Source organism: Pongo abelii, chromosome 15, assembly GCF_028885655.2.
Source record: "Pongo abelii isolate AG06213 chromosome 15, NHGRI_mPonAbe1-v2.0_pri, whole genome shotgun sequence".
NCBI lineage: Eukaryota > Metazoa > Chordata > Mammalia > Primates > Hominidae > Pongo > Pongo abelii.
The window spans coordinates 26,911,628-26,936,833 of NC_072000.2; the positions used below are offsets into that span (position 1 = coordinate 26,911,628).

Genomic DNA, 25,206 nt, shown 5'->3' on the forward strand with positions numbered 1-25,206 from the left:
GAGTTTGGCACTCATATTTATTATAGGTTGGCAAGAGCGAGGTTCCCGAGGCAGTGTCACTCCTCGTCGTGCATTTTTTGCTGCAAAAAGAATAAGAGATGTGAGGGGGCAGCTGGCAAGAGGGAGAAGTGTGTGGGGACAAATCCCTGGGGCTTTCAGAGGCCTAAGGGAGATGCCCTTGGAGGGAGAGGCAGGGCCCCAGGGATCTTGTGGTCCTACATTAGAGGCACTTGTGGTTTAGGGGGATGGAACTGGGGATCTCTGCAGAAGTTCCAGTCAGTGGGGGGCTGTTTTAAGGAGAGTGGAATCTCAGGTTATGTAAGCTGTGGGACCCTCAGAACTGCCTACATATAGGGCAAGCAGTGCCCACTCTGAAGGGCACCCATATCAGGGGGCATGCTAATGTGGAAGTGACTAGTGAAGCCCAGGGGAGTGACCCACCTTGGCACCAATGTCACGGCTCTTGGCTCGAAGCTTGTTGACCTGGGACTCAGCGATGTCCGCCCGCTCCTCTGCCTCATCCAGCTCATGCTGCACCTTGCGGAACTTGGAAAGGTTAGTGTTGGCTTGTTCCTCCTGTGGTGGGACAATGGGGATGGGTGAATAAGCTGGAGATGGGCAATGGGATTCTCAGCCTCTCAACCTGAGGTTCCAGCTCCCTGTCCCTGAGGCACCCATGCCGGATGCATATTCCTGCAACAGCCTTCCCAAGGGTATCCTGCAACTGCCTTGCACTCTTCTCAAACATGTCCAGCACTCAGAGTCCTTCACAGCCATCCACTGCCCAAGACAAATCCCATGCTGCCCGATCTGGGCCCCTTCAGAATCCTGTTTTGCTGCACCTGTCCCGGATCCCAGGTTCCTGTGCAGGCATGCTCATCAGCAACTCACATCCACCCAGATGTCTTCCCCACTGCCCTATGGCTAGGTGGGTCCCCTTCCAGGCCCAATTCCACTGCCACCTTCCTGCCTTCAGCTTTGGCTGCCCCATGTCCTGCACTAGCATCTACACTGCCTTCTGTTGGGTTATGGTATCTGAATTGTAAGCAGCTTGTAGGTGGTGCTTTTGTTAATTCAGAACACCTGACAGCTCTGAGCATACCAGATGTGTCAAATAAATGTTTGAGATTAAAGTTTATAGCAAACTCTTTGTCCAGGCCCCTCTGTGGGAGATATTCATTGGTTCTCACAAATAGTAGGTGTGTTGATGAGAAAGGGAAGAAAGCTCTGAACTCACCGCCTCCTCGGCCTGGCGCTTGTAGGCCTTGACCTTCAGTTGCAGCTTGTCCACCAGGTCCTGCAGCCGCAGCAGATTCTTTTTGTCTTCCTCTGTCTGGGGGTGGAAGGGTGGAAGAAACCAGTTTGGAGGCGGAGCAAATGCAATCACCTTTCCCTCCTCAATCATTTTACCCTTCTCTCCTTGCCTTTGCTGCCCCTCCCTGCAATGATCCAGGTCAAAGAGGTGGTGGGGAAGATCTCTGACTCTATTGTAGGTCAAAGGGGCAATGCAAGGTTGTCAGTCAGGGATCCACAAAGCAATGAAGGCTGAAGTCTTAAAGCTAGAAGTGGGGGGGAGGGGCTCAGAACCTAATGGAATTCCCTAATGTGGTAATATAAAAGCACCAGGTCTGTTCCAGCTCCAATCTGGTGGATAAAGCTCCGACCTGGACTTACATAGGTTCTCATGGCCAGTAGTTCTTGACCAGAAGAGGAATAATGAGGAATGCAGAAAGAAGGGGGTATTATCATAATCCAGATTATTCTACATTCTAATATATTGTACTGGGCCAGAATTCAGGCGTCGGGATCACTGGCTCCAACGTCACTTGATCATCCTATCTCTTTATCATTGTATGTGCCAGGATGCCATTTCTACTTCTGTCCACAAATCACTCTGTGGTTCTGTATCTGTAACCTCTTTCTTGTGCCTCTGGTATCCATCTATCAAATGGACTGACACCCTCGTCTCCTTGGCCTTTTCTTCCCAGGTACACTGAAAATAACGGGCCGAGGGCACAGCTCTCAGCTATGCAAATGGAGGTCTTAGAGCGTTGTGGGATCCCCCTTCTCTGTGGCCTTCTCTTTGTGTGCCAGAAGTTCCATGGAAGATTTCTGGGTCTTTTCCCCTTGCCTGACTCTTATCTTCACAGTCAAAGGTGGAAAGATTCTTTGGACTGTTCTGAAGTCTTCATGGTAGCACTTTGGGTTGTTGAAAAAAAAAAAAAAGAAAGAAACCTGGGGAAAGGCTAGTTAGAAGAGTTTTCAGGAAGTAGAAGTAGGTTCTTCATTTGCTGGAAAAACTCATAGACTCAAGTCAAACTGACTGCAGAGCGTGAGAAGAAGGTTAAATCTACCAACAGCATCTCAAGGAGGAGGTGAGAGGAGCCCTGTGTGGGTGGGGCAGTGGGGCCAGAGAAGAAACTTCCACATCTACTCCTGGCCTCTGGCGCCCACCGCACCTGGTAGGTGAGCTCCTTGATGCGCCGCTCGCTCTTCCTCATGCCCTTCACCGACTCTGCGTTGCGCTTCTGCTCCGCCTCCAGCTCATTCTCCAGCTCCCGCACCCGCGCTTCCAGCTTCTGCAGCTGCTTCTTGCCGCCCTTGAGGGCGATCTGCTCGGCCTCGTCCAGCCGGTGCTGCAGGTCCTTAATGGTCTGCTCCATGTTCTTCTTCATGCGCTCCAGGTGGGCACTGGTGTCCTGCTCCTTCTTCAGCTCCTCTGCCATCATGGCGGCCTGTGTGCAGGAGAGAGTTGGCAAGGAACATGGGCCAGGGGCCGGGGCCTTTTGCCCCCCAGGGATCTCCTTTCTCCCATCAGGCCCTCAAACCCACAGAACTGCAGAGTTGGCTTGGTGTTACAGCACAGTGGCCTGGCCTGGACCCGGGGCCTTGTTTGTATCTTTAGGGGAGGCAGAAGGTGGGCGGTCACTTACATCCGTGATGGCCTTCTTGGCCTTCTCCTCCGCGTTTCTGCACTCCTGCACTGCCTCCTCCATTTCCGACTGGAGCTGGGTCAGATCCGACTCCATCTTCTTCTTCTGGTTGATGAGGCTGGTGTTCTAGACATGGAGAGAGAAAAATGATCAATATATATTGCACTTTGTTACCTGATTTCATACCCTTTCTTCAGAGAGAATTAAAGGTGGTCATTTTTTTTTTAAACAACAGGCCCACTTTTAGACTATTCCTTGTTTTGTACCTGCTTTCCCTTTTCCTATGAAAGTGCATACATTCTAGACATTATATCTAAGATTACTAAACTCTGAAAAAAGACTTCAAATAGCAAAAAGTCTGCAGTATTACCCTGGAGCTCTTTAGCAACACGTTTACGTAGGAGCATGACAATATTCCAAGGAAAATGGAAACAACTTTTTACCAGGACAATATTCCAGAGATGTTTATAGCTATACCAAGAATGTAGTGGGGTAAGGAAGAGGGGATGAGGTAAGTGGATGATATCATTCTCACGCATACTAGATTAAAGAACAAAACTCCACAGGGCACTGCAAAAGGTGAGCACAAAATCTCATTGCAGAGTATAACTGAAAACAGTGTGGATGGGATTGCAGAAAATGGTGTTCTATCCAGCTTGGTTTGCAAGAGATGCAGTTATACTTCTTTAAACTCCCAAACTCTCATCTTTACAGAGCAAGCCGGAGGCTGTCTTTCAGATCAAGAATATCAAATAACAGGATACGTTCCATTACTCCCAGATTTGTGGCTTTGGCAGGTATCAGCAATCAATCATGACACTCTTAGCTTCTAAGTAGTGACCGCTTTCTCAATATAATGGTTCTGCAGCCACCACAGATGAGAGCTGGCCTAAGAGAGGAAATGATCTGTGACCCTGGCTAGATGTGCTCACTTAGAACATCTGGCTTTTCTAGATGTCCTGGGTTCTGCACTCAGCAGGTTTCCACAAGGTGGCTCCTGACCCCCTCACCTGGGAATGCAGCAGCTGCACCCTCTCGCTGGTCTCAATCAGCTCCTGCTCCGCCAGCTTCCGAGACCGCTCTGTCTGCTCCACCACAGCACGAAGCTCCTCCAGCTCAGCCTGCAGCAGGTTGTTGCGCCGCTCCACGATGGCGATGTTCTCCTTCAGGTCGTCGTTGGCACGGACCGCATCATCCAGCTGAATCTGGGTGTCCTGAGGATCAGGAGAGTGGGCGTGAGCAGAAGGCAGCCTCGGTGCCCTTCACTGAGGGCACCTGTCAGAGGTCCCTGCAGTAACCTAGGGGCAGGAGGAATCTGGTGCCTGTCTCGAGACACCACTGCTTCGCCAGGCCACGTGGAGGCCATTCCCCTCTGGGTGAGGGGACGTCCTGCCCCCGTGTACCTTCAGCAAGCTCTGGAGGCTCTTGACTTGCTTCTGGGCCTCGGCGGCCATGCGGTTGGCATGGCTGAGCTGGATCTCCATCTCATTGAGGTCTCCTTCCATCTTCTTCTTCACCCTCAGTGCCTCGTTGCGGCTGCGTGTCTCTGCATCCAGGGAGGTCTGTAGCGAGTCCACCACCCGCTGGTGGTTGCGCTTGGCCTGTTCCATCTCCTCGTCCTTCTCTGCCAGCTTCCGCTCGATCTCTGCCTTGATCTGGTTGAACTCCAGCTGGGCCCGGAGGATCTTGCCCTCCTCGTGCTCCAGGGAGGCCTGGGAAGGGGTGGGGTGAGGGCGGGCAGACAGGGCACAGGGCAGGGTTGAGAGGGAGGGTGAGAAGATACAGGGTGTCAGCCAGGACTATGGCCCAGAGAAAAAGAGCTGAGAAGAGATGGGGAGGTGGGATCTGCACCCCATGCCCACCACGGTGCTATTGGGGAGAAAGTGCTGGACTCCCTGGGCTTCCTCTGTGAAGAAAAGGGTTTGGACCTCACAATTGCCAGACCCTCCAGCACTAACACTGCATAAATTCCTGACCTGTCTAAAGTATTACAGAAAAGGGAGGAATTTTTATAACCACAAATTCAAAATTTTATCTTGTTTTCCAGGTCTCTCACCCTTTCCTGAGAAAAGTTAGAAGCCCAGAAAACTCAGGGCTATTCCCAGGTGCTTAAAAATGAAGAGTAAAAATAGCTAATATATATTAAGTGCTTAAATGTGTTACCTCATTTAATCTTTATAATAATCATGTGTAAAATCATATGAGGTATGTACAGTTAATTCCATTTTACAGATGAGAAAACTGAGGCAGAGAGAGATTAAAGATTTTGCCCAACGCCGCAGTGAAAGTCCTCAAGCTGTGTTCCACCTCAGGCCTGTTTGACTCTGGAACCCCACACTCCTACCCACTGTCTAAGTGGTTATTATTATGGCCAGATTCCAACTTTTAAAACCTGGTGGGAAGCAAAATCTTTGGCCTCTAATCAGACTGACATTTTCCTTTGTGCACACCTCGGCTTTGGAGGTAGTCGTGGGTGGTGAGTAGTGGGTAGGTAATGTTGAACAAAGAATATGGAATGAATAGATTTTGTCTTGGGGTCAGGGTCACCCCCAGGTGAGGGAGAAGTGGGAGACAGTGGCAGAACAGGGATGGAGTGCAGGGAGCTCTCAGCCCTCACCTCTGCCTCCTCCAGGGCTGACTGCAGCTCCAGCTTCTCCACCTCCAGCTGTTTGCGGACCTTCTCCAGCTCATGCACATTCTTTCCTCCTTCTCCTAGCTGCTCAGTAAGGTCGGAGATTTCCTCTGGGGACCAGAGGGCCAGAAAGCTCAAAGCCTGTGTTCCCCCTGCCCCTGCATGGCCCTCCCTCCCACCAACTCATCTCTGGCCTCTTGGACCCCCAGCACACCCTGAAGGTTCTTGTTCTCCCGCTTGAAGGTCTCTAGGTGCTCCAGGGACTCCTCGTAGGCGTTCTTGAGCTTGAAGAGCTCTGTGCTGAGGGAGCGAGCCTCCTTCTGCGAGGACTCCAGCTCCGACTGCGACTCCTCATACTTCTGCTTCCACTCGGCCAGGATCTGCACGGGGACAAGGCTCACTCTTCAGCCCCCCAGCCTTAGCTCCACAGCCCTCCTGCTTCCCAGTGCCCCAGCCCCTAGCCTCAGCCCCATGTCCAAGATCTGTCCCTGGTCCTGAGCCTGGGCTCAGCCCTCCTCCCCCACCTCCAAGGAGGATGGCTCTGGCCTCTCACTGAACCCCTCATGCCCCCTTGCCCTGCTTGCTGGCTGCGGCCCCCACCCGTGGCCCACCTTGTCGAAGTTTCTCTGCTTCTTGTCCAGGGCTGCAGCAGCAGCATTGGAGCGCTCTACGTCCACCATCAAGTCCTCGATCTCATTCTGTAGCCGGTGCTTGGTCTTCTCCAGCGAGGAGCACTTGGCATTAACAGCCTCCACGGCCTCCTCGGCATCCTGCAGCCGCTGGGCCAGCTTCTTTCTGCCCAGGTGAGGGTGGAGGGTGTGTGTGTGACTCTACTGGGCAACAGTGGAGCCTTGGGTGGACCTCCTTCCACCCCCTCCCTATATCTCCTTGAGACGCCGTAAGTCCAGCCTAGCAGGAGCTGAGCCTGCTCGTGCCTGGAACAGAGTCCGCCAGCACGGGCTGCCCAGGCATCCTCCCTACCTGCAGTGGCATCTGGGTGTCAGTGCCCCCTGCCCTCGCCCCCCCACACAGTCTGATCGACGGTAGCTCCTCTGACCAACAAGCTTTTTGCTCGTCTTATACGTGAGCATCAGGTATAACCCGGGCCAAAAGCTCGCCTGTCACAGGAAGTGGGTCAGGGCCAGCCAGAGTTCACAGAGCAAAGAGTTCAGGCTTTCTTCCAAGCACTTCTGTTGCCCTCCGAGTTCCTCCTGTCTTTTCCACTTCCTTCCCACGACCACTCTTCCTGTCCCCACCCCAGGTCCTCTCGCCCCTTTGTCTCTGAGAGTCAGGTTAAGGGTGTATCTGGAGCTCACTTGGCTTCCTCGAGCTCCTCGGTCCGCTGAATGGCGTCCGTCTCATACTTGGTCCTCCACTGGGCCACCTCCGAGTTGGCCTTGGACAGGACGCGCTGCAGCTCAGCCTTGGCCTCTGCCTCCTCCTCGTACTGCTCCCGCAGCAGGTCGCAGTCATGCCGGGCCGACTGCAGTGCGTGGGCCAGGGCGTTCTTCGCCTGGGGAGGGGTGGGAGGGACTCCCTGTGCCCCATTCTCTAGATTCTCTTCTTATCTAGTACTTCAACCGAGCCCAGCCTTATTCACCATGTGGGCTGATGTGGCACCTCACTGTTTGAGGAGTTTCCCAGTCTGCTTACCCCATCCCCTTACGAATAAGGAAAGAGGCATTAAATGAAGCTTAGCTGCAGGGCAGAACCTAGACTGGAGGGTCTTTCCCTCGCAGAGGACTCTTTCCAGCTCCAGGCTCCATTTCTGGAATTGAGGTGAATTGCCCCAGGGTTGCCATCAAGCCTGCCCACCCTCCCCACTGGGCCTCACCTTGCCCTCCTCCTCCAGCTGCCTTTTGAGGTCCTCCATTTGCTGGGTATAAGAGAGCTTCCCCCGGGTCAGCTGCGAGATTAGCGCCTCCTTTTCCTCTAGCTGCCGGGCCAGCTCTCCTGGAGGTGAAATGAGGGGCTTGTGGGCCATTTCACAAGTCATGTCCTGCCCTAGGCAGGTGCAGGGCTGGCTAGGGGCACCCACCGTTCTCGGTCTGCAGCTTGGCTCGCTGGGTGGTGAAGTCATTAAGGGAGCGTTGGGCCTCTTCTAGCTTCACACGGTACTCATTGGCCTGGTCCTCCAGCGTCCGAGACACTTTCTCCAGGTTTGCCTTCAGGAAGCAAGACAGGAAAGGTGAGTGTGGGAGGGGCTGAGTAGACCAGAGGAAGGAAGAGAGGGTCAGAGATGCGGAATGCCAGACGGCAGGAGGGGGACACAGAAGGTGTGGGAGGGTGCAGTCTGAAGAGGGACTTGAATTAAAGAAAGGAGGAACATGAAGAGATAGAGAGGGAGAGGAGAGCCAGAGAGGGGCAGGGGAGAGAGGAAGAGAGACCAAAGGGTGATGAGGAGAATGAGAATGACAAGGGAGATGGCAGACAGAGAGGGAAGGCATGGGGGAGGCTCCGCTGTGCAGGGGAGAGGGAGAGGGGAGGCCGAGCAGAGCCTGCCTTGGCCTTGATGATCTGCTCCATGTTGGAGGTGACGTCGTCCAGCTCCAGCTTGAACTCGCTCTTCTCCTTCTCCAGCTTCTGCTTCACCCGCTGCAGGTTGTCGATCTGCTCGCCCAGCTCGGCCACACTGTCGGCGTGCTTCTTGCGCAGGGCCGCGGCAGTGGCCTCGTGCTGCAGCGTGGCCTCCTCCAGGTCCCGCCGCATCTTCTGGAACTCGGCCTCGCGCTTCTTGTTCATCTCGATCTGCACGGACGTGGCCCCGCCGGCCTCTTCCAGCCGCTCGCTGATCTCCTCCAGCTCCCGGGACAGGTCTGAGCGCAGCTTCTCCACCTTAGCCCTGGCGGTGCGCTCGGCCTCCAGCTCCTCCTCCAGCTCCTCGATGCGCGCCTGGGTCAGGCACAAAAGGCTCAGACCCACCGCCTGGACCCCTCCACTGGAATCCCCCCGGCTCTGAAAGGCTACCAGGAACTTAGGTCCCTCTCAAGCAGTAGTTCTCAACTAGGGGCAATTTTGTGCCCCAGGGAACAGTTGGCAATGTCTGATTGTCATGTCTTGGTGGGGCTTGCTACTGGCATCTAGAGGGTAGAGGCCAGGGATGCTGCTAAACATCCTATAATGCATAGGCCATCAATAGGAATTTGGTTGAAGCTCCCAAGGGCATCTCAGACCCAGTGTGAGCATCTGCAGCCCCAAATCCTGAGAACCTGTGTTTGAAGGGGGATCCTGGTATCCTGTGACATCAAGAAGTTCAGAGTCCCCAGATTCACTAGGCTCTGTCCCGCTATCCATAAGACAGGAAAGTGAGTGCTTGTATTTTACAAATATTTGTGACAATATGCCTCGAAACAATCAAATCTTTGCAATTCTCCAAGTTAACCACAAAGTCCAATCAACCATATTCCTTGCTCTCCCAGGCTTGCTGTGTTTATGCCCAGGGCTGGGTTTCAACATGATTGCTCCCTTCCAGGCCAGGAAAGTGCTAGCAGGGTACTCTCCTCTTCACCTCATCTCATCCTCTTTAAGTGCCCTTACCTCACTTTTCGGGCCTTAGCCTTGGTCTTGACTAAATTGGGAGAATATCCTATCTACCATTTTGATCTGTTGTCTGGCTAGCCAGGAGCAAAATGGGAGTTCAGTGGAAATCCCTTCACCTCGGGTTATGGACAGCTTTAATGGACTGTTCATGGATGGGTCCTAGGAGCAGCAGAGAGGACCACCGTGCCTCTGCTCCCAGGATGGAGAAGATGGGACTTCTGAGCAAGATCTTGGGGACGAAGGAGGAGCCATAGCCTATTGCCAAGACCTGATGAGATTAACAGGACTGTTATTCTGTGTCCAAGAGGCCAAAGAAGTTGCCTAGACCTAGGGTAGAAGAACCTGAGGATGGCCCGATATTCTAGCTAAAACCCAGAAGGGGCATCCAAGAAGATGGACGGGCAAATTACTAATGAAGGCGGACCAGTCCCTGTGCAGCCCCAGAGGAGTGGAATTGTGTTCATACATTACTTGCAGCCTGGGCCATGGGCCTCAAGTGCAGAGGGGAGACTACCTCTTTCTACCAGCCACAGTCTGCCCCAAAGTGAGAGGACAAGGTCCTGCCCCAGTAGCCGAGTTCCTGTTGCCCTTGGGGTCACTATGTTCAGACCTGGCCATGTAGCTTCTGTAGCTCTAAAATGGGGATGGCAGTGGACTTCCAGGGCTCTTCTGACAAACCCGATACTAAAAGCACATTAAGGTTTGAGGTTCATTAAAGCTAAGGGAGACTATGGCTGTTCACTTAATCTTGAGCTGCAGAGAAATGAGAAGGCCATTGAGAAGACAAAACAATACCTTCTTAGGCTAGTGGCTGGCTGACTTCTCTAAATCGGGCTATATTAATATGATACTTGTATAGAATTTCCTAGTTGACAAAGTGGTTTCAAATACATTATCCCCTCTGGTCCTGTGTGGTAGGTATTGTCAGTCTCATTTTACAGGTGAGAAGAGAATCTGAGGATCAGGAAGGGTAAGTGACTTGCTCTAGGTTGTTGGAATTGGCTCTTATCATGAGTGCCCTATGGGGACTCAGCCTGGGTTAGTGGCTGGGGTTAGTACCGGGAAGAATATGAACAGAGCAGCTCACAGGAAGGTGCTCCTTGAAGCTTTTCTTTTTTCTCCCCGCGTTCAGAGGGCAGAACTACCAGAGGAAGGGTTAGAGGAGATAGAGGAGATAGAGCTCTATCATTTGTCTTAGAGTAGAAAGTCCCTGAGGCAGAGCAGATCTCAGAAGGAGAAGCCCTTTAGTAGGTATGAGTCCCTCTTCTCAAACAGTTTTGCTAACGTCATGTATTCTTGCTCTACGGGGGAAGGCTAGTGTTCCTGAGCGCCTGTAAGTCAGGGATGGTGGGGTCTATGAGGCTGCCTGGAGTTCCAGATATTGTGTAGAACCCTAAGCAGCTGCTGCAGCCTCAGTTACCTCAGGGCTATTGAGCTCCCACTTTCATGCACTGGGAAAAAAAGTCACCTGGTTTTCCTTCAGTTTCTTCTGTAGTTGAAGGGCCAGTGCCTGCTCATCCTCAATCTTACTGTTCTGCTGATTAATGTCAAACTCCTTCCTGCAGGAGAAGGGTGGGGGTGGGGGAGTGACAGGTAGCCTTCCTTCCTCTGGGGCTCATTCTCTTCTTGGCCTTAGTATGCTAGAATCGGCACCTCCCCCTCCCCTCGCCAGCCCAGAGAGTGGAGGAAGAGGGCTGTGATTGACCTCATTCCCAGTGTGGCCAGTGGAGGCGCAGCACCCTGCACTCTATCTACCAGGCCAGACACCTCCATTAGCCCCTCCTGGCCACCACAGTCTCCTACTTCTTCAGCTTTTCTTCCAGCTGCAGTTTATCATTTTCCAGGTCCATGATGCTCTCCTGGGTCAGCTTCAGGTCGCCCTCCAGTTTCCGCTTCGCTCGCTCCAGGTCCATGCGCACCTTCTTCTCTTGCTCTAGGGAGCCCTCCAGCTGATGGAGAGAAGAAAATAAGCAAAGTGTGGAAAACATGAAATCCATAGTGTATGCTCTTTTGCCTCCTTCTAAACTTGAAGTCCAGCGGGATTGGAAGTCAAACCAGTAGAGAAATCCTGCAAGCACAAAGGATTCAGAGACCTACTCTAGTGAGGAACTAGAGAGAACAAAAAAGCTTCAAGGGCCATAGAAGTTAATTCTAGAGATCAGGACTTTCTGGGCCATTTGCGTTGCCTGCAAAATCTTGCTCTGAGAGCAGGAGCATGGTTCTTACTACTCACGTCATCCACCTGCTGCTCCAGCTTGACCTTAGACTTGGACAGGCTGTTGACCTTGTCTTCCTCAACCTGAAGGTCATCCAGGGCCTGCTGATGGGCCTCTTGTAGAGCTTTCTTCTCCTTGGTCAGCTTAGCGATGATCTCATCCAGCCCAGCCATCTCCTCTGTTAGGTTCTTCACCTGCCGACCAAAAACCCATCCCCTTTAGGGTCAAAGATCACCAGCCTGGAGACATCTATGGGGACCTCCATGCCAAGGACCAGGACCACACTGTAGGTCTGGGAGTCTTGAGGAGACCTGGGCTGAAGCCAGAGGGAGCTGCCCTTACCTTGTTCTCTGTTGCATGCTTCTCCTTCTCCACCTTGGCCAGTGTCAGCTCCAGGTCATCGATGTCCTTCTTGAGCTCTGAGCACTCGTCTTCCAGCTTGCGCTTCTTGGCGGTGAGCTCTGCGTTCATTTCCTCCTCGTCCTCCAGCCTCTCATTCATCTCCTTTACTTTGGCCTCCAGCTGAATCTTGTTTTTGATCAGCTGGTCGCAGCGCTCCTCAGCATCATTGAGGTTGTCTTGTTCCTGGGAGAAGAGAACAGGGAGGAAGCTGATGGTTAAAGAGAGGAGACCTAGGGTCTTAAAAAGAGCTGGCACTCCTAGACTCCCAGCCCCTGGTTGTGGGGAGGAGAGGGCTGAAGAGATAATCACGTGGCCTCACCGCCTGCACTTGGAGCTGCAGGTCATTCTTCTCCTGCAGTAGGGACACCATCTTCTCCTCCAGCTCCTTGCGGCGAGCCTCAGACTTCTCCAGCGTCTCTTTGATGCGCCCGAACTCTTCCTTCATGGTGGCCATCTCCTTCTCCGTCTCTGCGCTCTTCAGCAGTGGCTTGATCTTGAAGTAGAGCTTCATCCAGGGCCAATTCTTGACCCCCATGAAGGCCCGAATGTTCCACTGGATTACCAGCAGGGCATCCCTGGCAAGGAAACGTGGAGGCAGGGTGGGGCACTATAAAAGAGAGCTTCCCAATCATGGGCCCTACTAAGCAAGTTCGTAGGCACGTAGACTTCCTTCTTGTGCACACCCACCTCCAACATCACTACACTGAACATGGAGTTGCTTGATAAATATTTATTAATCAATTTGATGAAAGGGCAGTTTATATCCTCCCAGCTGGGATATTAGTGGTAATGGAAACTACCACTTATAGAATGTCTACTCTGTTCAGTTTTTCTATTCTCATAAGAACTTCAAATATGTTAAAAATTATGTAGGGGTTTACATATAAGAATGTCTATAATAAGTATGTAAGTTATGCAGCATGAAAGCAAAATGACTATCCATGAACCTACCACCCAAACAGGAGCTGAAATGTTACCAGCCATTGATCTACCTGTGCGTTCCTTCTTACACCCCTGTTACCCCGCCAGGAGCAGCCGCCACTCTGAATCTTATTTTTCCTTTCCTTGCTTTTTCAAAAATTACTTTAACCACGTGTGAATGTATCTTTATTTTTATTTTATTTTATTTATTTTGAGATGGAGTTTCACTCTTGTTGCCCAGGCTGGAGTGCAATGGCACAATCTCGGCTCACTGCAACCTCCGCCACCCGGGTTCAAGCGATTCTCCTGCCTCAGCTCCTGAGTAGCTGGAATTACAGGTGCCTGCCACCATGCCCAGCTAATTTTTGTAATTTTAGTAGAGACGGGGTTTCACCATGTTGGCCAGGCTGGTCTCCAACTCCTGACCTCAGGTGATCCGCCTGCCTTAGCCTCCCAAAGTGCTGGGGTTACAGGCATAAGCCACTGTGCCCAGCCATATGTATGTATCTTTAAACAATGAATGGCTGGTTTTGATTATTTATGAGCTTTATAAAAACTGCATCATACTGTATGTATCCTTCCAAGATTTGCCTTTGTTTACTAACAATGTGCTTTAATGTTCAACATATTGTATCATGTAGTTGGAGTTCACTTCTTTTCACTGTTTTATAATGTTCCACTGAATGACTGTAATACTATTTACCCATTCCCCTGTGGATGGAAATTCAAGTTGTTTTAAGATCTTTGCTGTTATGACCAATGCTGGTAAAAGATTATTTTTCATGTCATGGTGTACATGTATAAGAGTTTCTCTGTAGGAATGTACTCAGGAGTGGAATGGAGAAGTATGCAGCTGTTCAACTTTTTTTTTTTTTTTGAGATGGCGTCTCGCTCTGTCGCCCAGGCTAGAGTACAGTGGCTCGATCTCGGCTCACTGCAAGCTCTGCCTCCCGGGTTCATGCCATTCTCCTGCCTCAGCCTCCCGAGTAGCTGGGACTACAGGCGACTGCCACCACGTCCGGCTAATTTTTTGTATCTTTTTAGTAGAGATGGGGTTTCACCATGATAGCCAGGATGGTTTCGATCTCCTGACCTCATGATCCGCCCTCCTCGGCCTCCCAAAGTGCTGGGATTACAGGCGTGAGCCACCGCGCCTGGCCTGCAGCTGTTCAACTTTAAAAGATAGTGATAAACTGTTTTCCTAGGAAGCTGCACTGATTTACACATCTGTAAGCAGTGGGTCGGGCTTCTTAATTTTTGTCAGTCTAGTGGTTTTTAAAACTTTTAAAAATTATTTTTCCTTTCATTTTATTTTTATCTACTTGTTTCTTTCATTTTTTAAAATTTGTAGACTGTCTGAGCAAGCAAAGTCTAGTGTTTTAAAATGGTATTTCATTGGTGTCTTAATTTGCATTTTCCTATAGAGAAGTTTCTTTAAAAAAAAAAAAAGAAGAAGAAGAAGAAGAATTCGCAATGAGACTCGAAGTGGTAAAGTAACTTGCCCAGGCCAGCTGGTAGGTCTGAACCCAGGTCTTCTGACCCACACTAGTTGACATTGCGGGTCTGCCTCTACATCTCTAGTGCATGCCTCCCTTTTCCTCCTGTCTCACCTGCGTTCTACTATCTTCTTGAACTCAATGCGCATGAGCTGGCCCCGGGCTTGGGCCTGCATGCGCGTGATGATGCGGCTCAGCCTCTCATCCCGCATCTCCTCCAGCAGCCCAAGCAGCCCTGCCTTGAAGAACACCTGCAGGCAAAGGGTAGATGCAACAGGCCGCAGCCTCAGAGGGGAGTACCCAGGGTGGAAGAAGAGGGTGGAAGACCCTGGGTGAGCTCCCAGGTGACCCATCACCCCATGCCTTCTAGAAGTAAGAGTAAAAATTTGACAAACAAGACCTGAATGAAGCCTGGGTTTCAGCCCTTGATAAGGTTGATAAGGAAGCCAGAACTAGCGTCCTGCCTCCTAAACTCCTCTCTGCTCCACTCAACATGGCCACCTGCCCTGCAACCACCCAATGGGGCTCTAGACTCACCTTGGTGTGGCCAAACTTGTACTGGTTGTGGTCAATGTCCAGAGAGCTGAGCAGCTTCTCTGTCCCCTTCCTGCTATCAATGAACTGTCCCTCAGGGATGGCCGCTGGGTTCAGGATGCGATACCTGAGGAGGGAAGCGCCCAGAGTCACCCATGCTCTGCAGTGATCTGCTCTGCCCACAGAATTCCAGGGCCACCTGCAGATCCCATTCCCACCAGGGCAGCCTGGCTCCCCCTGTTCTATGAGCCCTGGGGCACCCTCATACCCACCTCTGCCGGAAGTCCCCGTAGAGGATGCGGTTGGGGAAGCCCTTCCTGCAGATGCGGATGCCCTCCAGCACGCCATTGCAGCGCAGCTGGTGCATGACCAGGGGGTTGTCCATCACCCCTGCGTCAGGAGGGAAGGGGAAAGGGTCAGCCTTAGGGTAAAGTGGATGCCGGCTGTCCTCCCCAGACTAAGGCCTTCTCCTGGCTCACCTGGAGCCTTCCGCTCATTGGGGATGATGCAGCGCACAAAGTGAGGATGGGTGGTCCTCAGGTTGGTCATCAGCTTGTTCAGATTTTCCTGGAGGCAGATGAAGGTGGGGAGTTAGGAGCCACAAGGACCATCCCTTAGGCCCTTAAACCCTGGTCCCGAGATACTCTCCACCAGAATCATCAAAGGGACAGGGGCTGCCACATAATTTATGACATGAGTTCAGGCTTTTGTGGAATCTACACACCAAAAAATGACTATGTAGCTCTAGCTTCTTTCCTCATCAAACTCAAGCATCAGAATAGGTGGTGCAGCCAGAAGACTCTGGGCTGGGCCGTTCCACCAGGTGTCCTGGCACCCCTGGGCCCTTCTTACCCGGTGGAGAGCTGACACCGTCTGGAAGGATGAGCCCTTTTTCTTGCCTCCTTTGCTTTTACCACTGTCCCCTAAATGGCGAGAGGGGAAATAATGAACAGGAGCTGGAAAATAGAGGAGCCCTCGGGCAGAGGCAGAGCTCTGCTGCTCGCTTGGTAGCTCTGAGACTTTGGGCAAGGAATTCTCCAAGATTCAGTTTACCATGAGGATGACAGTAACAACTTCCCAAAGTTGTAAAGAGAATTAGATAAGACCACTCCTGTAGGGCAGCTCACCGGTGCTTGCCCATAGTAGGCACTGACATACATCAGTGCCCTTAGCTCTCCCTCTTCTAGACTTGCCCTTCCTTCTTATATCTTTCCACATTCTAGTTTTCTTGTTGTTGTTGTTGTTGTTGTTGTTCTTCTTCTTCTTCTTCTTCCTCTTCTTCTTCTTCTTTTTTTGAGACAGAATCTCACTCTGTCACCCATGCTGGAGTGCAGTGGTGCAATCTTGGCTCACTGCAACCTCCGCCGCCCGGGTTCAAGCAACTCTCCTGCCTCAGCCTCCCAAGTGGCTGGGACTACAGGCAGGTGCCACAACGCCAGGCTAATTTTTGTATTTTTAGTAGAGATGGGGTTTCACCATGTTGACCAGACTGGTTTCGAACTCCTGACCTTGTTATCCACCTGCCTCGGCCTCCCAAAGTGCTGGGATTACAGGTGTGAGCCACCGCACCCAACCTCTACTTTTCTTCTTACACTTTATCCTCTTCATTTCAAGCCACATCATTTCTCTTCCTTTTCTGAACTGGAGGCTCCTTTGTTCAGTGTCCTCTCAACATTTGTTGAGAACTCCCACATGCATCGTTCCCTGCTGGGCATGGTACAGGGATGCATGTGCCACTCTCACTGACCTCCAGTTACTCCCATCTTGAGGAAACATGAGACAGCTATATCAACACTCATAACACAAAGTGGAGAATGGCAAGTGCTACAGAAGCCCAGCTGGACTGTGGTGAGGTGAGCCAGGAGGTGGCTTGACTCACGGGCTCCCCTGTGCCTGCCTCTGGAGTCATGTGCTTTGAAGCAGCAGGACCCTGGCCCTTTGTGCCTTCAGAAGTCCCCTGGCCCAGTGCAGGGGCTGCCTGCTTACCAGTATCGGCAGATGCGTAGGAGGAGAAGAGAGTGGCCATGAGCTTGAGGGAGGACTTCTGGTACAGGGCCACAACAGTCTCGTTGAGAGGATCCTTGTTTTTTTCCAGCCAGCCCAGGATGTTGTAGTCCACAGTGCCGGCGTAGTGGATTAGGGAGAAGTGGGCTTCCTGCTTCCCCTTGATGTTGCGTGGCTTCTGGAAATTGTTGGACTTGCCCAGGTGGTTGTCGTACAGCTTGGCCTTGAAGGTCATGTCAGTGGCCTTGGGGAACATGCACTCCTCCTCCAGGATGGACATGATGCCCATGGGCTGAGGGCAGGGTGAAGAGGCAAAGAGAGAATCACTGAGCACACTCCCAGGCTTCCACAGTCCCATACCCTGACAGGAAAAGGACTCTGGAGCCAGTAGCGTTGGCCTGCTGAAGGGGCGCTGTGCTGGTACCTCTTACCCTAAAACAGGAAGCCAGTATTCCTGGAATTAAAAGAGCCCCTTCCTCCCTCTTTCTGCCCAGTGGGTCCAACAAAGAGTCATGCACTCCTAATCACCCCCCACAAGGCCCACAGTGCCTCACAGCGCAGCCCCTTCTCTCTGACAGCTCACTGCCCCAGAGGCAGGAGGTCAGGGACACATGTGTGTCAGAGGCACCGGGCCAGGCTCTGTCTGTATGACACCAGTAGCAATTCTTCAAGGGTTAGATAGAAGGATCCAGGTTCTTCACCACACTCTGAACTTCCAAAAACGTGGTGGTTCTTGACTTTTCTTGGGGCAGGAATCCTTTTAAGAATTTGTTGAAGCTAAAGACTGTCTCTCCAGAAAAACACATGTACACACACACACATACACACATACACATGCGCAAGCACACACATGTATGTATGAATGTACACATGCTTTTTTCCACACACAGTTTTATGGGATTCTGAGGGCTCTGAAACATGAGAACTCTGGTTAAGAATCTGGATAATGACCCAAAGCGTGTGAGGAAGCTCCCATTTTCTGAAGGCCGTGGCTGGGCTGGGTGTGGGTCAGACACTCCAGGCTCTGGCCTGTGCTGACAAAGAGCAGAGGTTCCCTGAGAGCAAGTCAGTCCCAGCCTATGGGGCCTCCAGCCTGTGGCCTTGTCTTTTCTGAGGAATGCCCATAGGCAAGAGGGCTGGAGACTGGCTTATTTCTCAACCAACAGGAAGGTGGTGGGAGGCCAAACATCTCTAATTTCAGCCTAGGATCTTTCCATGAATGACGCTTCTCATGGGCGGTCAGAGGGGCCAGGGGCCTCTCCTTCACTACATCTCACTCTTAAGACACTGAGGGGACCACCACAAAGGGGCATAAAGTGCAAGTTCCTGGGGAAGGAAGAGTGGGGGGATCATCCTGTTCATGCCCATGACTTCACAGTGGGGAGAAGCTGGGCCTGGAGAAAAGCCTGGGATTCTTGGGACTCTAGTTTCTTGGGTGTAGAAGGGACTCAGCCACCACTTTGTCTGGATGGCAGAGGAGGGGACATAGGTGGTGAGGCCAAGGAGGCACCTTCTCGATGAGGTCAATGCAGGCCTGCAGGTCCATGCCGAAGTCAATGAATGTCCACTCGATGCCCTCCTTCTTGTACTCCTCCTGCTCCAGCACGAACATGTGGTGGTTGAAGAACTGCTGCAGCTTCTCGTTGGTGAAGTTGATGCAGAGCTGCTCAAAGCTGTTGAACTGCAGGGGGCATGAGGGGTGGGAGCAGTCAGGAAGTGGGTGTGAGTGGCCATTGGGGCTGTGCCCGTGCACTGTGCCTGAGCCCAGCAGGGTGTGGCTGGGCCCCTCCATGTCAGGGCAGTGAAGGAGAGCTTCCCCTGAAGACAGGGACAATGACTGCCTCTGTCACCACACAGTCCCCACTGCCTTCCCATGTCTGGTCCACAGCTGGCTCTCAGAAAATGGCTGTTGAATGTGGGAGCGAGCGAGTGATTTTTCTCCCACTTCCAGGGGTCCCTGACTCACGTCGAAGATCTCGAAGCCAGCGATGTCCAGGACTCCTATGAAGTACTGGCGTGGCTGCTTGGTCTCCAGGGTGGCGTTGATGCGCGTCACCATCCAGTTGAACATCTTCTCATACACTGCCTTGGCCAGAGCCCCGATGGAGTAGTACACCTGCTGCACGCTCTGCCCCTTGGTGACGTACTCGTTGCCCACTTTCACCCGAGGGTGGCACAGCCCCTTGAGCAGGTCAGCTGAGTTCAGCCCCATGAGGTAGGCTGACTTGTCGGCATCTGGTTGAGAGGGAAAGGATAAGTGAGCACTTCCTTTTTTTTTTTTTTTTTTTTTAAAGATAGAGACTTGCTCTGTCACCCAGGCTAGAGTGCAGTGGCACAATCTTGGCTCACTACAGCCTCCAGCCTCCACCTCCTGGGTTCAAGCGATTCTCCTGCCTCAGCCTCCCAAGTAGCTGGGACTACAGACATGAGCCACCATGCCAGGCTAATTTTTGTATTTGTAGTAGAGACAGGGTTTCGCCATGCTGCCCGGGCTGGTCTCAAACTCCTTACCTCAAGTGATCCACTCTCCTTGGCCTCCCAAAGTGCTGAGATTATGGCATGAGCCACTGCACCTGGCCTGAGTGAGCACTTTCAGGGAGTGAGCCTCCTTCCCTGTCCTGGGGCCAAGACTTTAGGAAGCATCAGGTCCAATTTCTTCTCCTTAAAGAGGAAGAAATCAAGGCCTGGAAGAGCACAGGGCTTGCCTTGGTTACTCAACCAATGTGTGCCTGAGTCAGGCTGGAGCCCAGGCCCCCTTATCCGGCCCATGGTCTCCTGCCACAACTGGCCTTCTCAGCTCTGTCTCTACATCTGTGGCATCTCTGGGCCAGGTCTTTCACAAGCACTGTTCTGGGCATATCCCCACCTTCACCGCATTCCTCGCCTCTCCAGGGCAAGGGTGTGGCTGAGGGGCTAGATGTCCTCTGCTCCCTTTCTCCTTCATTCTCTACCCCAATGTCTAGCCCTGGACTGGCCATGCTGTCTTCTCCATCCACATGTTACCCAATCTGACTGGCTGGGAGATCAAGACCCCCAAGAGTATATCAGACAGCACCACGCTCCTACCCCCAGCCATCCAAATGTGCCACCCAACACGGGGATTTCTCTATTTAGAGGGGGAGTTATTTGGTGTAATTTCAAGAATGTTGTAATAACTGTTGGTGTGTTATCATGAACCCCAGCTTGACACTTTGATCTGGGCAGACTTGGAGAAGGGTCCCTGAAGGTAGGGAGCAATGTTCTTGGGCACCTGTCTAGCACTGTTTGCACCTTCACATTTTCTCAAAGGACCTCACAGTAGCCACCAGAGGAGTGAGGAAAGATTATTAATCCATTTCACTGCGGAGGAAAGTGACACACCAATGCCCCGGGCTGTGTCCTGACCCCTGGCCCACTGCCTCCCAAATAGAACATGGTATGAGCCCACGAGGGGCTTACCCAAGGGCTGGGCAGGCAAAGGCCCTGCATTAGTGATGGTGATGTGCAGAGCTCAGGGGCTGTTCTTCCTGGGGCTGGGCGAGTCTTGGGAACAGGAGGAAAATTCCCCACCTCAGTTCTGGTGAGTGCAGCTGGGGTTGAGGAGTTGGGATTGTGGCGGACCCTCTGTCTGCCCACCTCTCCCACGTCCCTGTACCTCACCATCCCTCAACACACCCCCACTGCTCCACAAGCCTCAGATTCTCTGGGATCTGAGTCCCCCAGAGAGCCTGGTCAGCACCTCAGGCCTTCCCAGCACTGCCTGCCTGCCCCTCCCACCTTCGGTGCCGTCTGGCTCTGCCTGCTCCTCCCGCTGCTTCTGCTTGAACTTCATGTTCCCGTAGTGCATGATGGCTCCCGTCAGCTTGTAGACGCCAACTTTCTCCTCTGAAGTGAAGCCCAGCACATCAAAGGCACTCTGGGACAGAGCGAGAGACAAAGAGGGGGGTTGGAGCAGTGGCCCCAGGAGCTCCTGGGGTCCCTCGAACGGCCGCAGCAGCCCCCTCACTCACATCGGTGGCCATGAGCTCCTCGGAGTCATCAATGGAGGCCACGGACACCTCTCCCTGAGACACGAAGGCGTAGTCGTAGGGGTTGTTGGTGACCAGCAGCATGTCTGCACCAGGCAAGGGGTGAGGTGGGGCAAGGGGGCAGGTGGAGGGCAGGGAAGGGGCAGGGAGAGTTGGGAAAGGCAGGGAGGAGCAGGGAGGGGTAAGGGACGGGGAGAATGGAGGCAGGGAGGACAGAGAGCAGGGAGAGAAGAGAAGTCAGCAAGGACCAAGGAGTGAACCCAGAGGAAGTGAAAGGGTAGAAGAGGGGCCCTGGCAGGGGCTCCAATAACAAGAAGGAGGGAGGGTGGCAGGGGAGTGACACATGGGAGATGGGGAGGCAAATAAAGAGGAGAAGGCAAAGACAAGCTGAGGGAGGAGTGGAGAGAAGGGTGGAGAAGGAGTGAGGTGTGTGACTGCACAGGGAGGCGAGAGGAGATGCAGGTGGTCTTGGGCGGGAATGGAGACGGAGCCGGCGGAGTAAGCGGAGGGAGGAGGGAAGTGAGCAGCAAGCTGGGGCACAGTGGGGAGCAGGAGGGCCCTGCCCTGCATGCAGGCGTCTTTGGGGGTGTGCAGCAGGGACAGCAGTGGATGGGGGGGTGGCAGGCAGGTTCACCCAGCAACTCCGGCTTCTTGTTGGACAGAATCTGGTAGAAGATGTGGTAGTTTCTCTCAGCTTTCAGCTGGAAGATCACCCGGGACTTCTCCAGCAAGTCTGAGGTGGGCAGAGGGGATGAAGGCAGGTGAGGAAGGAAAGAGAGTACAGCCAGAAAAAGGTGGCCATGGGGGCAGAGGGCAGGGGCCACCCACAGCTTGATGAAGAGGGTCAGGCGAGAAGATGTGGCTTAAACAAAAAGGATCCTAAAGCCCAGAGGCAAATGCAGACAAAAACAGGAGATGGCAGGAATGATGAGACTGGCCGCCAGGCAGGGAGAGAAGGCAGAGGGGGACCTGGAGGGTGGCAGCCTCCCTGCTGGTACTCACAGGTCTCTATGTCTGCAGAAGCCAGCTTTCCAGTGGCCCCAAAGTGGATCCTAATGAATTTCCCCTGGGGACGAATGGGACAGAGTGAGGGAACTGGCGGGAAGGACAGAGTGAAATCCTGGTCCTCTATTCAGCCCAGAAGCCCTGGATGGCTCTGGAAATGTAAACAACCTCTTTGGTGTCTCAGTTGAGTATAAGTGAAGCTGGGCAGACGATGCCACCCTCACACACTGTGCAGGGACCTCCTAGTGGAACCTCGGCCCAGAGGGGAACGCATACAGAATGCCTCCTGCTCATACCTCTCACACGATCTCACCTAATCCTCCCAGTAATCTGCAGGGTGGATATTAGTCCCCCTGTTTCACAGGTGAAGGAACTAGGGCTCAGAGAGGCGTAAGGACTTGCTGAGCAAGTGGAAAGTCAGACCTTTGGCTCCAAAGCCTATGCTCTCTTCCCACCAACGTGTGCATGTTGATATCCCAAAGCCAGATACAGTACAATCAACTGTGTGTGGCAAAACAGCACCCCCTTTTTCTTTTCAAGCCTGGATGAGGCCATTGGGAGTGGTCAAAAGCACTCACGAAGCGGGAGGAGTTGTCGTTCCGGACAGTCTTGGCGTTGCCGAAGGCCTCCAGAGCGGGGTTGGCCTGGATGATCTGGTCCTCCAGGGTGCCCTATGAAAGGAGCAGAACTGCATGGGTTCATCCTCCATCCACCTCCAGGCAGTGGTGAGAGGTCAAGGAGGCTGCTCTGGCCCTGAGGAATGGGGGTGGGGGGCTGGGTGAACCGCTAGTGGGTCTGCGACTCTGTAGGATCCTACCCAGACCTCAGGGTGAGTGTCTCCTGTCAGGAAGATCTTCCACACTGGGCTGACCATCAGGAGCCCAGCTCAGTGTGGCTGTCCCCACCACGTCACAGGGAGGGGAGGGTTAGGGGTGACTCGGGCCAGCCTGCTCCCCCACCTCTGTTCTGCCAAGCCTGTGGCCCCCATGGCACCTTGTTCGCATTGGCATTGTCCTTCTTGCCACGGTCACCTATGGCTGCAATGCTGGCAAAGTACTGGATGACACGCTTGGTGTTCACAGTCTTCCCTGCCCCGGATTCTCCCCTGGGGGCCACAGAGACCAATCAAAACTCAGGATTCCTACTGTTCTCCGTACAGGGCTCAGCACCACATGCTCCCCTTCCCAGCCTGGCCATCAGAGCCCAGCACCCAGCAGGATTTGCCTGACATGGTTCATTGCTCTGGCACCCCTCTAATGAGAGCTCGGTGCCCCATGCTCCCTGCAATCCCAGCCTTAACCCTCTCCTCCCAGCTACACCCCAGGCATCAGCCTGTATGCCCCCAGCCCAGTCCCTTCTGTGGGAGGATGGCACTCGCTCACGTGATGAGGATGGACTGGTTCTCCCGGTCTGGAAGAAAAAAGAGGAGAAGCAATGGGGTCAGGGCTGAGGATCTGGGTGGGTGTCCAGGAGGAGGAGCAGAGACCAGGGGCCACCAGGCTCACCTGTCAGCATGTACTGATAGGCGTTGTCGGAGATGGAGAAGATGTGGGGTGGGGCCTCACTCCTCTTCTTGCCCCGGTAGGCGGCCACCACCTCGGCATTGTACACCGGCAGCCACTTGTAGGGGTTGACGGTGACACAGAAGAGGCCCGAGTAGGTCTGGAGCAGGAGACAAGGCTGGGCATGAGGTTGGTGGGGAGAGCCTGGGACAGGCAGTGGTGGCAGCCAGGCATGTCCCTGTTCACTCCAGCTGGCTCTGCTCCTCCTGCAGCTGACTAGGGATGGAGGGGGGAAGGGGACTTGGGTCCCTTGGGAGAGTCCCTCCTCCTCTCCTTGGGAGAGGCCCCCTGGCTTATTTTGGCCTCCATGCAGCACAGGAAGCCTCTGCAGTGTGCAGGAGACACTCACATATATCATCCAAGCTGCGTAGCGCTCCTTGAGGTTGAAAAGCACCGCGGGCTCATGCAGGAAGGTCAGCATGGCCATGTCCTCAATCTTGTCGAACTTGGGTGGGTTCTGCTGCAACACCTGGTCCTCCTTCACAGTCACCGTCTGGAGGGGGCGCATAGGCAGGAGGATGAGTGACCACAATCCCTCCGGGACCCTTGCTGGCACTGCCCACTGACCTCCTCCCAGGACACAGGGACTTGGCCCTGCTCCCCTTGCTCTGACCAGTGCCCCAGCCACTACCCTGTATGTCCCCCGGGACACTTTCCTCAGATAATTTCCCTTCCCACTGTATCTCCCATCCTAGAGACTGTCCTAGGGTACCTTTCTCTTGCCAGATCCCCAGACCATCCTGGGGACACCCTGTGCCCGTGACCATCACTCTTCAGTCCCTATGTTCCAAGGGTCTTGGGGCAGACCTGGAGATTGGCAGCTCGCAGATCTGTGCACACCTTATGCTGACCCGGAGGCTGTCTCCCGCGGGCAGCGCTTTAGGGTATCTGTTGCTCAGGGCAGACCTTCACCCCTGCTGGAAAAGTAGTTCACCCATCTACTCCACACTCCCTATCCATCACTGTTGTCGTGGTTTCATTGGCAGCAGTCAGTTTGCCATGTCGTGATGTCACTAGATCCTGCCAATAGGTATTCCAGCGTTTTTTATAGTGGAGAAATCCGTGGCTCTAAATGACTGAATGGTTTGCCTGCACAGTGACTAGCAGGTGGCAGAGCTGGGATCACAGTCAAAAGCCCCAGGCGATTGTGGCCTGTTATTCTACACTTCAATGGGTTGTAACATTCAGTCAACGAGTTCATGAGGCACACAGCCCTGAGCCGCAGCTGGTAACCAGGGGTGATTCTCTTGGCTGGCGTGAGCAAACCAGGGACCAGAGGCTTCTGAGTGCCAGTCAAGGAGAGTGCTCAGCTCAAAAGTTTCTGATCTTTGTGTTCATCTGGGTCTAAGAATTACTGTTGATTTGGGTGAACGGAATTTGAGAAAGTGGACCCATGGAGGAAACTGAGGCACAGGGAAGAGGGATACAAGTGCAAGAAGGGGGCATCATTTAATGCTGTGTCTGCGCCCTCTTTATCTACAAGACCCCTCTTAGGCGAACACTGAGGTCCTTCTCCCTCAGCATCCTTTCTGGCAAGGGGCATATGGCCCTGGGTGGCACCTGTTGCACCAGCTCAGGTCAATTTGAGAGGGATCAGATTCTGGGCTCCTCAAAGGAGCATGTCCTGGCATCCCCACTGGCCTTGGCTTTTCTCCAGCCCTCTCAGCTCCTCCTGCAAGTGGCTCCACCTCTGCATCTTCTTTCCCAAACCACCTTCCCTTCTGCCCTGGCGCCATGCCCTACTCACCTTCCCATTCTCAGTTTCAGCAATGACCTTGCCCCCCTCCCGGGACAAAATCTTGGCTTTGACAAACTCTTCCTTGTCATCGGGCACGAAGCACTCAATGCGAATGTCAAAGGGCCGGGTCTGGGCCTCTAGACGCTCCTTCTCTGACTTGCGGAGGTACTGGGCCGCTGCCCCAAAGTCAGCCATCTGGGCATCGGTCATCTTGGC

The 25,206-nt window shown here is 53.2% G+C and overlaps 1 protein-coding gene across 1 annotated transcript; it reads right to left on the bottom strand.

Moving 5' to 3' along the window:
• MYH6 (myosin heavy chain 6) lies at positions 1-25,206 on the bottom strand. The gene is made up of 37 exons (XM_024231446.3): positions 25,000-25,206; positions 23,602-23,745; positions 23,196-23,352; positions 23,073-23,100; positions 22,684-22,795; positions 22,269-22,361; positions 21,688-21,751; positions 21,320-21,418; positions 20,668-20,771; positions 20,435-20,573; positions 18,645-18,913; positions 18,189-18,359; positions 16,661-16,970; positions 15,527-15,597; positions 15,154-15,241; positions 14,947-15,064; positions 14,678-14,801; positions 14,255-14,391; positions 12,043-12,298; positions 11,664-11,906; positions 11,339-11,515; positions 10,909-11,054; positions 10,574-10,664; positions 8,068-8,457; positions 7,604-7,730; positions 7,400-7,518; positions 6,882-7,078; positions 6,177-6,360; positions 5,780-5,945; positions 5,551-5,675; positions 4,337-4,645; positions 3,944-4,147; positions 2,934-3,059; positions 2,460-2,735; positions 1,238-1,333; positions 442-576; positions 1-80 (listed from the first exon to the last, which is right to left on the bottom strand). Exons 1-37 carry the CDS (start codon positions 25,198-25,200, stop codon positions 57-59), a joined length of 5,820 nt encoding a protein of 1,939 aa, XP_024087214.3. The 5' UTR covers positions 25,201-25,206; the 3' UTR covers positions 1-56.

What these genes read in the sequence shown, in the direction of transcription:
- MYH6 (XM_024231446.3), bottom strand. Translation starts at nt 25,200, where the DNA reads ATGACCGATGCCCAGATGGCTGACTTTGGGGCAGCGGCCCAGTACCTC. An exon ending in GGAGAACAAGAACCTTCAGG is followed by an intron (nt 5,676 to 5,779) that starts GTGTGCTGGGGG and finishes TCTGGTCCCCAG; the next exon opens with AGGAAATCTCCGACCTTACT. An exon ending in CAGCCCTGGAGGAGGCAGAG is followed by an intron (nt 4,646 to 5,550) that starts GTGAGGGCTGAG and finishes ACCCCTTCCCAG; the next exon opens with GCCTCCCTGGAGCACGAGGA.